The sequence below is a fragment of the Bufo gargarizans genome, chromosome 7, assembly GCF_014858855.1.
Source record: "Bufo gargarizans isolate SCDJY-AF-19 chromosome 7, ASM1485885v1, whole genome shotgun sequence".
NCBI classification, from domain to species: Eukaryota; Metazoa; Chordata; class Amphibia; order Anura; family Bufonidae; genus Bufo; species Bufo gargarizans.
Genome location: NC_058086.1, coordinates 186,490,558 through 186,504,395, shown reverse-complemented (window position 1 = coordinate 186,504,395; position 13,838 = coordinate 186,490,558). Strand labels below are relative to the sequence as shown.

Below are 13,838 nucleotides of genomic sequence, written 5' to 3'. Positions count from 1 at the left end.
GTACGACTTGAAGGACACCTCCAAAATCTCACTCGTAGATGTACAGCTGATTGCCGCGATGGGTCCTCCTGGTGGTGGAAGAAACGCAGTTACTCCTCGATTCTTGCGTCATTTTAATATCTGCACCATAAATGCTTTCAGCGATGAGACTATGGTCCGAATCTTCTCCGCTGTAGTCGCCTTTTATCTACGAAACAATGAGTTTCCACCAGAATTCTTTACTGTGGGGAACCAAATAGTCAATGGCACAATGGAGGTGAGAAATTCTGTATTTAAAGGGGTAGCCCCATCTTAGATATTTATGGCATACCCCCACAGGATAGGTCATAAATGTCTGATAAATGTGGGTCAAAGCTCTAGGACCCATGCCAGTCTCCAGAATGGGGTCTCCCAACCTTTGTCGTTCTTAAGTGGCCTCTGGTCATCCCTTTCAGGTAGATCTGTGACCCCATATGTCGAAGATGGGAATAAACTTTTCAATTCTCCACACATATGACCATGGTGAAATCCTGGATTTTTTTATAAACTTGTATGACAGCACATTCAGTCCCTTTAGACCTATAGCAGTCTATGGGACTCTGTGCGGTGCTTCTTTTTACCTTACTTATGTTTTTGTATCTAAATTCCAGGTTTACAAGAAAGCCATGGAGAACCTGTTACCCACACCTGCCAAATCCCATTATACATTTAATCTGCGGGATTTTTCCCGAGTGGTGCAAGGCTGCTTACTTATCAAGAAACAGTCTGTGGAAAATAAACGCGTCATGGTGCGACTGTTTGTTCATGAGGTCTTGCGAGTGTTTTATGACCGCTTAGTTGACGAAAAGGACAGAACCTGGCTGTACAAGTTATTAAATGATGTGGTGAAAGAGCATTTCAAAGAAAATTTTGACTCTGTTTTTGAGAACTTAAGACAAGGAAACGAACCTGTGAGTACTGAAATACACAATGTGGTAGATTTACTGATATTGTCTAATGGCCCCTTTCTACTGCTCGATGGACCTGCTTGTCAGTGGAGGAGACCGTTGCGTTTACATGCAACAATCCTGTGCACAGTAGGGGGAAGAACAATCGCAATGCCATTGCTCGTCCTCATACAGAATCACTGATTGCTGGCAGCTGAGGCTGTTGAGACGGCACAATCTGCTGCCCACAAAGGCTAATTTCGGTGACCGCGCCTACGATCTATTACCCGATGGACAAGTGTTTTGCTCGTTCATCGGGTAAACATTGGCACCTTTAAATGGGCCAATTATCTCTAATGAGCGTTTATGCCCGTTAGCAATAATCTGCCCGACTAGTTTAAGATTTAGACAGTGTAGACTAAAGGCTGTATTAGACAGGCAGATCAGCAAGCGATTGTCGGGAGGAAAGCGTTACCTCTAGACCGCTGCTATTACATGCAGTGATCTCCGCAGCACGTGGAGGAGCGATTGCTATGCTATCGCTCGGCCCCATACTGTCTAGTGGTTTGCCGGCGGCAGATCGCTATTAGACAGCACGATCTGCCACCGGCAAGCGCTGATTCTTAAGCATGTTTAAAAAACGGAATTGTCAGGCATTCGCCGATTGCTCATTCGTCATGCAATCGGTAACAGTATTACACTGCAAGACGATCACTAACGAGCGTTCATGCGTTCAACATGCGATTATCGTCTGAAATATCAGCCAGTGTAATACAGCCTTTAGGGTCCATTCACACGTCCGTAAGTGTTTTGCGGATCCGCAAAACACTGACACTGGCCATGTGCACATGGCCGGCACTGTAATAGAAAATGCCTAGGACATGTTCAATTTTTTTGCGGAGCCGCGGACCGGAAGATCGGGGCCGCAGAACGGAAGTGCAGATGCGGACAGCACACTGTGGATCCGGACCATTCAACGGACGTCTGAATGGAGCCTTGGACTGGACAGCCTAAAAATACATCAGATTTATCACAGAGGCTATTGATGGATGATAATCTGAGGCATGTTTAGATTCTTTATTCTAGTTCATACCATTAATTTCAATCAAATCGTTTTTATTATTCAAATAAAAGTAACATATTATAAGACAGTTTGTGTCCACAGTTTTCCTTTAACCCCCCCCCACCTCGTTGTACAAAAAATGGCACAAGACATTAGCATATATCAAAATGACTGGTACATCTCCATCAATCATTATACATCGTATACAAAAGCTGGTGTAAAGGAAAACTGGCTTAGCTGCCATTTTCCACCTTAGATTCCACCTGTCACTTTTCGATGCTTCTATGGAATCTTGTTATGGGCAACTAAGCCAGTTTTTCTTTACACCAGTTTTGATAAATCTCTCCCAATGATTTTCTATGGCACAAGCGATCACAGCGGCAATTGCCGATCCCCATACACAGTGGATGATTGCTGCATGTTAGGGAGGGTTCGCATTTGCGTTATAAATTCCGTTATAGGGTTTGGAATGCAAAACGGAACCCTTTAAGAGGCATTCCGTTTTGCTCTGTCCTAATACTGCCTATGGCCACAAATAACAGTTCCATTTTGTTCCGTTATATTCCGTGTGCATTCCGTATTTTGCGTAATGGAACAGCTGGCCCCTAATAGAACAGTCCTGTCCTTGTCCGTAATGCGGACAATAATAGGACATGTTCTATTTTTTTTCGGAACGGAAATACGGACATACAGAAACACGGAGTAAGGGCTCATGCACATGAACGTTTTTTTGCGTTCCGTATACAGGCCGTATTTTGATTCCGTATATGGAGCCACTGATATCAATGGGTCCACAAAAGATGCGGACAGCACTCTGTGTGCTGTCCGCATCCGTTGCTCCGTTCCGTGGCCCCGCAAAAATGATGAGGCATGTCCTATTCTTGTCTGTTTTGCGGACAAGAATAGGCATTTCTATAATGGGCCTCCTGTTCCGTTCTGCAAATTGCGGAAGGCACACAGGCAGCATCCATTTTTTGCGGATCCGCAATTTGCATGAGCCCTTACTTCCGTTTTTTTTTTGTGGACCCATTGAAATGAATGGTTTCGCATACGGTCCAGAAAAAAAAACGTAACGGACACGGAAAGAAAATACGTAACTACATCTATTATAATGGAATATATAACTCGATTGCGAACCCGCCCTAAATGCAGCACTCAATTCCCCCAGTTATTGAGAAGGAGCAGTTAGCGATAATTGCCGGCTGTGTTGACCCAGGTAATAAGAGCTATCCTTTCTTTATAAAGTTATGCATGCGTATCATAGTTCTAGCTTGCAATCATAGTAAGATGTTTCTGGTATTTTGCAGCTCTCAGAAGAAGACATTAGAAACTTGCTGTTTGGTGACTACATGAATCCTGACCTTGAAGGAGATGAACGTCTATACGAAGAGATACCAAGCGTCCAGCAGTTCAATGATGTTGTGGAGAGATGTCTGGATGAATACAATCAGACCCACAAAACTCGCATGAATCTGGTTATATTCAGGTATGCTCTTACTCATACATCAGACACAACATGAAGTCCCGGTGGAACAGAAAGGGTATGCTTATATGGCTTAAAATACCTGTTGGGAAAATCTAATATCCATTTCCCATGGAATCTGGGACAGAAATCCAATGCTGACCCTCAGATTTCTGGTGCAGATTTGTAGATTGTCATGTTGCAGATCCAACTGCAGATTACCTTGTCACCAACTTACCTGGCTGGGCTCCAGCGATGCGCTCTGTGAGACCTGAGGAGTGAGACGTGATGCCGGGCAGTGCCCCCCATGACACACAGTCCAGGCCACGCCCTCTGGTGACGCTGCGCCTAAGCCATGCTCCCTGGCTATGTTCCTCCCCACAGCACTTGCTCGCTGGGGAGATTTATGAGTCATAGGTATCACATGTGTATGTCTATGATGTAGGGACTGCTCAGCCTGCATATCTTAGGACTGTATTCTGGTCCAATGGGGCGCCAAGTCCCTGGACCTATCAGGTTCTGATCCAGGGACTCGGCGCTCTATTTAAATCCCCTGTTGGCAATACACCCTTGCCCAGTTACTGTTTTTTCCTTGTTATGCTCCGGTTGCTCCTGTGTGTGTTGTGGATTGTTTTTTATTTGACTTCAGCTTGTCTTTGACCTCCTTCTTTCTAGTGATTTTGTACCTTGATACCTGTCTAGTTTTGACCTTTGGCTTGGCTATTTTTGGCTACCCTCCATCCTGTTATTTAGTACCGTATTGTCCTCCTGGCTTAAACTCATTTCTGTTTGACCTTTGTGTATTTGTCTGTTTGGGTTCCGGCTGTGTGAACAGGTTCCTGCAGCTTGGACTTGCTCCCTGCACTTAAGCAGCATAGGGACGGTCGACCAGTTGAAGACTTGCTGCTTAGGGCTTGCACTTCAAATAGGCAGGGAAAGCGGGTTGGGTTCCAGTTAGGGCTCACCGTGTGTGTGTTTCACTGTCTACGGTCGTGACATAGTTCTTACCAATGCGGCTAATACACTTGCTGCTACCTGTTAAAAAACCTCTGAAACAACAAGTGGCCTTATTCCGCCCCTTACTCTGTCTGACACTGTATCTTCTGCTGCCATTTGCATATTCCTTTAGGAGAAGCAATTAGGGGGTCATTTATGACCAGCTATATGGCACTTTGTGGTGTATATCTAGTGCAGATTCTGTTGCACGACATGGTGCGGCAGAATCTGCGACTTCTTCCCCGCTCACACCAGGTAAAAAAAGTGTCCGTGGCGTTGGCGGGGAAGGGTCGGGTCTCTTCTCATTCATCATTTTCTACGTCTGGTTTAGGTGTAGAAAATTGTCTGAATGTAAGGCAGCAAGGAAGCTGTCTTACATTTAGAATTGGCGCTGGATGCGCCGAACTTATGTAGAGGCCAGCACCTGTACATAACTTCGTTGATCCAACGCCAGCTATAGGGTTTATTAAGACGGGCGTCTAAAACGCCGGTCTTAATACATGTGCCCCTTAGTGTTTTGTCACAGTGTCATTTTAAAACTAAGTTCACAAATTGATGATTTGCCTAAATTAAACCAAATCTGACATGTATTCTACTTAAGGCTCGACAGCAGGAGTCTGAGGCTAAGAGCGGATTTAGATGAGTAGATAGTTGCATTGGTGATTAATGGCACAATAGCAATTGCCAAGCCAATGACAGACAAGAATTTTCATGCAAAGATTATTGTGTGCAAATGGGTTCACATGTGATCGTTTACTTGCTGAATGGGGGATCATTCAATGTATTCAGACAGCAACGATTTACATCAAACTTGCCTGTTTTTACATCGTTCACATGGCAGACTGATCACACCATGTGCATTTACATTACCACAATTCAATAACGTCAAAGGATAAGTCATCAGTATCTGATCGTGGGGGTCTGATACCCGGGACGCGGCACTCTCAGTAGCGCTGTGGTCTTCTCCAGCTTTTTTTTATGCCATTGACAACAAGTTCATTGGTCACATGGCCTAGGAGCAGCTCAGCCCCATAGAAGTGAATGGATACCTAGCACAACCGCTGTACAGTACAATGTCAGCGCTCACAGGAGTGCCAGGGCCTTCTCAAAGAGCTGATCGGCGGCGGTCCCGGGTGTTGGACCACCACTGATCAGAGGATAGGTAATCAGTATTAATATCTCTGAAAACCCTTTTAAATTAGCCTAAGTATGCCCTTCTGTCTTGTATTTCTCAATAACAGATATGTTTTAGAACATTTATCTCGGATTTGTCGAATCCTGAAGCAGCCCGGGGGTAATGCCTTATTGGTCGGAGTTGGAGGCAGCGGACGTCAATCGCTGACCCGTTTGGCTACTTCTATGGCAAAAATGAATATCTTTCAACCAGAAATTTCAAAAAGCTATGGTATGAACGAGTGGAGGGAGGACCTGAAGGTAAGTCTTCTCTTATGCAGCTTATACACGTGGTGGCATACTGTAATTTTCACTAGGGTGAAAGTCGTTGTCCAATAATTCAGTATCCCCAGAATCGACAGGGGTCCCACTCCTGGCACCCGTTGTTCTGCTGTTGGAAGGGTTTGTTGTGCTCAGGCAAGTGCTGTGGCCTGATCCTCGCCCTGTGATGTCATGTCCATTGCTCACATGGTCTTTCTGCAGCTCAATCCTATTCAGATGAATGGGATTGAGCTGTTATACCAAGTACAGCTGCTATTCAATGCCCTGCTCTGTGCTTGGTATGGTGTGAAGAGGCTGAGGCACTTGTCTGAGTACCATGATCTCTTCAAACAGGAAGGCTGCAGCACTTGTCTGAGTACCATGATCTCTTCAAACAGCTGATCCGTGGGGGTGTTGAGGGTTGGGCTCCCCACCATTCAGGTATTGATTACTAGCTTTCAATATTCTCCATTTTAGAGCCTGCTGAAGAGCGCAGGAGTGAAAGGACAGAAGACCATTTTTCTCATCACAGACACGCAAATCAAACAGGAGGCATTTCTGGAGGATGTGGACAGTCTGCTTAACACCGGGGAGGTTCCTAATATTTTCGCTGTAGATGAAAAGCAGGAAATAATGGAGGTAAAGTAAATGGCAAAAGTTCTCGAAGTCTCTTTTAAAGTAATACTTTAATAATGAGAGACCTTTCCAACTTTTTCCACAATTACCTACTTTTTCACTTAAAGGTTTTTTTTCTTTTTCTTTATACTGATGACCTATCCTCTGGATATATGATATGAATATGGATGTCTTTTGTGAGATTCTTTTCTTTGAATAATACCCATAGAAGTATTTTTGTCTCTGTTACAAATATGCAATTGCCTTGCGCGAGGACCCCCACCAATCAAAACTTTTGGTATGTCTCTATGATATATTAAAAGTTTTGCGCAAAGTAAGTGAGCCTTTAAATGATAGAGGAGGAGGTCACTGTGTATGGATTTGTTATTGTGTTCATTGGGAGCTGTATCTCTTCATGTGTAATGAGCGCCCCCTATTGATGGCTGGAGGTGAACAAAATGTTATTGAGTAGTTGTTGGTGTCAGATAATCTTTAAAAGGAGCTGGTCACCTTCCATTGTTTACCTTAAAGGGGTTATCCAACCCCTATAATGCCCCCCAAAATGCCCGGACCCCTCACACTGGTTATACTTACCCTGTTCCCCAGCACCCGCGTCGCTTCTGATGCCTGCACGGCCGCTGCTGCATCTCACTGTCGCGTGGATCAAAACTTCCGGCGATGGGGGGAGCAGCCAATAGCAGGTCACGACAGGAACAAGCCTCCCTAGCGTCACCCTTCGCCAGATGCTTTGATCCGGCCATGCAAGCATCAGAAGCGACACAGGTGCCGAGGATCTGGGTAAGTATGACCATTGTGAGGGGCTCAGGCATTTTGGGGGTTGGATAACCCCTTTAATCTTGTACACTGATCTGAAATTAATACTTTTTCTTTAAATACCCACAGAAGTATTTTGGTACCTGTTACCAATATGCAATTGTTTTCAATGTGTTAACCGTGAGAAAGCTGTGTGGGACTAGCACCTGTCTGGCCAGCTTCTTCTCTAGTGCACTCCTAGTCAGGACAGACACAATGAAAACCTAGCTAAAAACCCGTTCTGGAATGTAAAGGGAACAGGCAGGGGCACTGGTCGGGTCTCCTAAAAGACCTTCTCTTTGATACAGAATTACAGGTCTGTCTTGATATTTTTAAATAATGCCTATTCTAAAACCGGAAGATTCTTGGTGACAGGTCCCCTTTAAAGCCTACACATAATAGTTCATAATATGGTCATATGTTCATTATATCCCTCTTGAATCTTGGATTATGTTGATCATTCCAGGGAGTCCGTCCAGCCGCCCAAGCTGGGAATAAAAATGTGGAGCTCAGCCCATTGGCTCTCTTTGCCTTCTTTGTGAACCGTTGTAAGGAAAACCTTCACATTGTGGTGGCTTTCAGCCCAATCGGCGATGCATTTCGTAACCGCCTGCGCCAGTTCCCATCACTTATCAACTGCTGTACTATTGACTGGTTCCAGGTATGTACCGAGACCTCACGGGATGTCACATTTTACTTCTCCTATCAATATTGACTAGTATATATTTTTGTCTTATAGCCATGGCCTGAGGATGCCCTCGAGAGGGTGGCAGTAAAGTTTTTGGAAACCCTTGAACTTACTAGTACTGAGCACGAGGAAGTAGTTCCCATCTGTAAATACTTTCACACGTCCGCCATCGCGTTGTCAGAGAAGTAATTCATCTGTTTCTATCATAGATGATTATATATATCTGTGCTTGTGTGTAGGTAGATAACATCTTCATTCTGCATGCCTGACAGGTAACCTGACTATACCTTATAGTAAATGTCCACCTTGTCCATTGCAGTGGATCTGGAGCTCTGCCCATTTGTCTTTAGCAACAATCATAGAATCTTCTTGTTTTCTAATAGACCGTATGAAATTGTTCACTTGCTCCAGTTACAGTACTGTACTGCAATTTTATACAGTCGGTGCTGCTGTATATAGGGTTCCCACCCCGAGCAATATTTTTACAAAGATAACAGCAGATAAGCAAGGTATTCTCTGGGTTTCTCTTTTATTTTGTTTTCGAAAGGAAGCAAAGTAACATACGGCAGTTCGTGTGAACGTTTTCGGCTATGCAAAGCCTGCCTCAGACACTGTGCCGCAGTGGGTGTAGTTTAGTAAAGAAAGCAGTGGAGTCACGCAAGGAGTATGGGAGCTATGCTCCCACTGAAGTGTTTTGGAGCATAGCTCCCATACTCCTTGCGTGACTCCACTGCTTTCTTTACTAAACTACACCCACTGCGGCACAGTGTCTGAGGCAGGCTTTGCATAGCCGAAAACGTTCACACGCACTGCCGTATGTTACTTTGCTTCCATTTGAAAACAAAATAAAAGAGAAACACAGAGAATACCTTGCTTATCTGCTGTTATCTTTGTAAAAAATAGTACTGTACTGCAAACATATGTTGTGTGTATGTGTATGTATGTATGTGTCATATTTTTCACCCTAGGTTTCGCACTTAGGTTTTAGAGGAGGAAAATAAGAAAAAAATATTTTTCATCAGACCTCAGCCCAGACCCCCAATCAGACCCCCAATGTTAATCAGACCCCCAATCAGGCTTCACATCAGATCAGACCTCAATATTAATAAGTCCCCCAATCAGACCTTATATCAGACCTCAATATTAAAAAGTCCTCCAATCAGACCCCAGATCAGACCTCAATATTAAAAAGTCCCCCAATCAGACCCCAGATCAGACCTCAATATTAATAAGTCCCCCAATCAGACCCCAGATCAGACCTCAATATTAATAAGTCCCCCAATCAGACCTCAGATCAGATCTACATATTAATAAGTCCCCTAATTAGACCTCAGATCAAACCTCCATGTGGATGACCCTCAATCAGACCTTAGATCATACCTCAGTCAGTCCTCCAATCAAACTTCAGATCTGACCTCTATGTGATTAACCCTCAGTCAGACCTCTATAAGTCCCCCAAGCAGACCTCCATGTGAATAACCCTCAATTAGACCTACATAAGTCTACCAATCAGACCTCAGATCAGACCTCCATGTGAATGACATCCATGCTCAGATCAACTTACCTCTCCTGCTCCGGACTCATTAGTATTTTAGTATTCACCCCATAAGATACACTGATATTTACCCCAACTTTGGGGGTGGGAAATAAGTATTTTATAGGGTGAAAAATGCAGTGTGTGTGTGTGTGTATATATATATATATATATATATATATATATTCTGTATATATACCGGGATGCCAAAACTGGCGCAAGTAATTGATGCAAACATATTGTTGAAAGGCTGTAACTGGAAGGACTACAATCAGAAGTTCCATATGAAAACTGTACAGAGGGTCGGACTAGTCCGTATATTCATACAGAGTGGCTTTTTGTTTTACTCTCCTCAGGTTTTTGGGAGAGTTGGGTAGACACAATTATGTCACCCCAACTTCTTATCTAGAACTGATCGCAGCTTTCCGTCATCTGTTATCTCAGAAGCGGGACACAGTGATGAAAGCAAAAAAGAGATATACCAATGGATTAGATAAGCTGGCATTCGCTGAATCTCAGGTGAGTGTTAGGGTGACATACACCCCTATGATTACAATAGCAATAATCACGGCTGGTAAATTACCTGTAGAATGAAATGGAGTGGCCTGACAAACCATATTGCGGTGATCGCCGCTTGTAAGCAGGATGCTTTGTCAGTCCACAGAAAAGGAATAACTAATGACAGCCACTTTTGCAAAGGAATTACTTATTAAGGACCCACCTGTGAGGTTACTAGTACAGTACCTGAATAGCCTCTGAGCCATTCATAAAAAGCCAAGTTAAAGGTTCACTAACTTTTTGCTAAACTTTTGATAGGTGGGGGTCTGAGCGCTGACACCACCACTGACCCCTAGAATGAGGGGAGTAAAGTACCAGGATAGAATCGAGACGGGCCCATAAACTTCTATGGTGCCCGTCTCATGCAGTGAGAAGAGAGAGTGCGCTATCTGTGCACTTCTCACCCCTCCTTCTAGGGATCTGTGGAGGTCTCAGCATTCAGACCCCCACCAATCAAAACCTTGGATATGTCTTGTAGGAAGGTACAAGGAATCATCGTGGATGATAGGTATGTGTCACCGAGGTTCCTGGCCTAGGTGGAGTAAGAGCCAGTTTTCATGTGTCAGCAGCAGTTGCTATTTGACACCTTGCTATCTAGTATGGCTGTAAATAGCTGATCCTGGACGGCTCTTACTGGGAGTAGTCAAAGTGCTGGATGGGTGACTACTCCCCACGTTCCAGGCTGGGTTTTGAGAGGCCTATAAAAAACTGCCAGCAGTGTCAGGTGGTGGTGATGATCTCTCTCTGACATTGGAGCTCTGGCAATCTCTGTGGGATCTGAGCCTTGTGCCAGGCTGGAGCCTGATTCCAGGAGGACTGCTCTGTCCTGTGCTATACTGACCAGGTGTGGATTAACATCCAGGATAAAAAGTGACTGTTTTTGCTTTTGGAACTGTCTGGGTGTGAACGAACACCAATACTGCAATTGAACTGTCATACTGTGTACTTGTGCAACAAGTGTGAATAAACACTGAAGTTTTTGAGTTATAAACTGGTCTTTTCCTCTATACTGCGTCTGCTAACCTGCCTATCAGAGCGAACCCCCACAGTCTCTATAACAAATCTAAAGTTTTCAGAAAAACCTTTGAATAATAATAATTATTTCTGCTGCCACTAGGGGGAGTTCACTGCATATGGATTTGTTATCATGTTTAATTGGAGCTTTATCAGTTCATATGCAATGAAATCCCCCTAGTGATGGCTGGAGGTGAACAACATTTTATTGAGTAGTTGCCGTTTTAAGGGGAGCAGTGGATTTTGAGCTTTCTAATAGAAAAAAAAACTGAGCTCTGACCCTTATAATAATTTTGGACCTATTTAGGTGACATATCATTAAACTTTGGGGTCATTTATAAATCTGAAATACGCCTATATTACGGCTAGTTGCGCCGTGACTTCTGCCTGCTCACGCCAGGTCTAAAAAAAGTGGGCGTAGCGTGGGTAATGAAGGGGACTGGCTGGTAGGTCAGTCTCATTTACCATTTTCTACACCTGGTTTAGCTGTTGAAAAAGGTCTAAATGTAAGACAACCCCGAAGCGGTGGTCAATTCGCAGAAGTTAAGAAGAGGCCAGCGCCTCTACATAACTTTGGCGGCTCCACCTCCAGCTTAAGGGGTTTATTAAGACCGACATCTAAATTGACGGTCTTAATAAATGTGCCCCTATAGGTACATTCTCCTGCCCAAGACCATTTCCATTAGTACCTGCACCATCCCAAATAGTTTCTTTCTGTAGTCACATATTAAAAATAGAATCCAAAAAATCCCCCCCCCCCCCTCCATATATCTTGAACACTTTACTGCCAGCTTTATCTTCTCTGATTTGATATTCATTATATCATTATACTTTGCTTAGGTTGGAGAAATGAAGAAAGAACTGGTCGACCTACAGCCAAAACTGGAAGAGGCCAAAGTTGAAAATGCAAACATGATAAAGGTGATTGCAATATCAAACCGATCGTTTCATAGTATACTATATTCGTCGATAGTATTTAACCCCTGATGTGATCAGGATGACAATACTTTATGTTATTTGAATTGTAATTGTGACCCACGCATGCACGGCTGAGCGGAGGATGCATGTTTATGAGGGCATCGGGAGAGATGAGTGTCGGCCGAACAAGCATTGGGCCGTGGTGTCTCATACATATTAGCAGCTTTAGACCCTATGTGGCAGTGGATGAAGTGATAGCATTTTAGTACTGGCTGGAAATATTTCTTTTTATTACTATTTTTGGGATATGTAGATGGCATGGAAACCAGGGATAGAACACATAGCCATGGACACACAGGTACAAAGCTTGTTGCAAGGCACAGTTCTTATGACTGGACTGTAATGAGCCATGTGCCCCTCACATGACCAACAGATTTGTATCCCATAAACAATTAGGGAAACAATAAATGACAGCAAGAAGAGATAATGAAATAATATGGAAGTCAACTGGAAAATCGAAGAACTTCTCATCATTCAGTGAAAAATTATTTGTTGACGCCATAAATCTGCTTCAGCTACTAGTTACACATAGGACCTCACCTCTCATCATAGCTGATCGATTTAGAAAAATATGAACTAGCCTACAACTTGTCTTTTTTCCTACAGATCATTGAAAAAGAGTCCGCAGAGGTGGAAGCAAAAAGTAAAGTGGTCCGAGCAGATGAAGAAGTGGCCACCCAAAAAGCTACTGAGGCACAAGCTCTGAAGAATGAATGTGAAAGTGAACTGGCAGAGGCCATCCCTGCCCTGGAGGCTGCCATGTCTGCCTTGGACACTCTGAAGGTAAGATTTTCAAAGACGTGACTTTATCTTCTACTGTGATAACATGTTATAATATTAGCCGGTTAATTGTGCACATTGTGTTAGCCATCGGACATCACCATTGTAAAAACCATGAAGAATCCACCTTCGGGCGTGAAGCTTGTCATGGCCGCCATTTGCGTCATGAAAGAAATCAAACCAGAGAGGATAAATGACCCGGCGGGTACCGGACAGAAGGTAATTACCATAACATTTATACTGCTTTTAGTAATACTATTTTATATTATTTTCCTTTTACTATTAATTATATTTCTTTAGATACTTGATTACTGGGGACCTAGTAAAAAACTATTGGGAGACATGAACTTTCTCAAAGACCTGCGGGAATACGACAAGGATAATATTCCGGTAAATAGACATAATCATTTTGATAAAAAATTATACCCACTCCCCGAGAATTTGTAAAAAAAATATAGTTTCTATGTTTTTTTTCTTTCTGAGTGAAGGTTTCAGTGATGCAGAAGATCCGCAGCGAATATATCACCAATCCTGACTTTGATCCGGCCAAAGTGCTAAAAGCGTCATCTGCGGCAGAAGGATTATGCCGATGGATTCTCGCTATGGAAGTCTATGACAGAGTTGGCAAAGGTATTGAGAGAGGTCATGACTGATACGTAGACAAATCTGATGTGCACCTTATAAGGCTTCTGACGTTCTGCTCCGTCCGCTTATCATCTGCAATTTCTTAGGTTGTTGCACCCAAGAAAGCTTGTCTAGCAGAAGCCCAGCAGTCATTGGCCGAAACGATGGCAGTACTGAACCAGAAGAGGGCAGAGCTGAAAGAAGTGGAAGATCGACTAGATGCCCTGCAGAAAACATTTCGAGAAAAAAACTGAAGAGAAAGTTCGTCTGGAGTTCCAAGTAGATTTGTGCGCTAAGAAACTGGAACGAGCAGAGAAGCTGATAGGAGGACTTTGGTGGAGAAAAACACAGGTTGACCTAGTTATTGCAAATTT

At 43.6% G+C, this 13,838-nt stretch overlaps 1 protein-coding gene across 1 annotated transcript in view; it reads left to right on the top strand.

The window, feature by feature from the left end:
• DNAH12 (dynein axonemal heavy chain 12) overlaps positions 1-13,838 on the top strand; it is a 165,470-nt gene that overhangs the window by 57,980 nt on the left and 93,652 nt on the right. Inside the window, 16 exon segments of the mRNA XM_044302476.1 lie at positions 1-256; positions 630-929; positions 3,276-3,454; positions 5,668-5,860; positions 6,338-6,499; positions 7,755-7,949; positions 8,028-8,161; positions 9,867-10,029; positions 11,923-12,003; positions 12,667-12,843; positions 12,928-13,059; positions 13,141-13,230; positions 13,329-13,496; positions 13,572-13,709; positions 13,711-13,797; positions 13,799-13,815. Coding sequence (XP_044158411.1) covers positions 1-256; positions 630-929; positions 3,276-3,454; positions 5,668-5,860; positions 6,338-6,499; positions 7,755-7,949; positions 8,028-8,161; positions 9,867-10,029; positions 11,923-12,003; positions 12,667-12,843; positions 12,928-13,059; positions 13,141-13,230; positions 13,329-13,496; positions 13,572-13,709; positions 13,711-13,797; positions 13,799-13,815 — 2,472 coding nt within the window.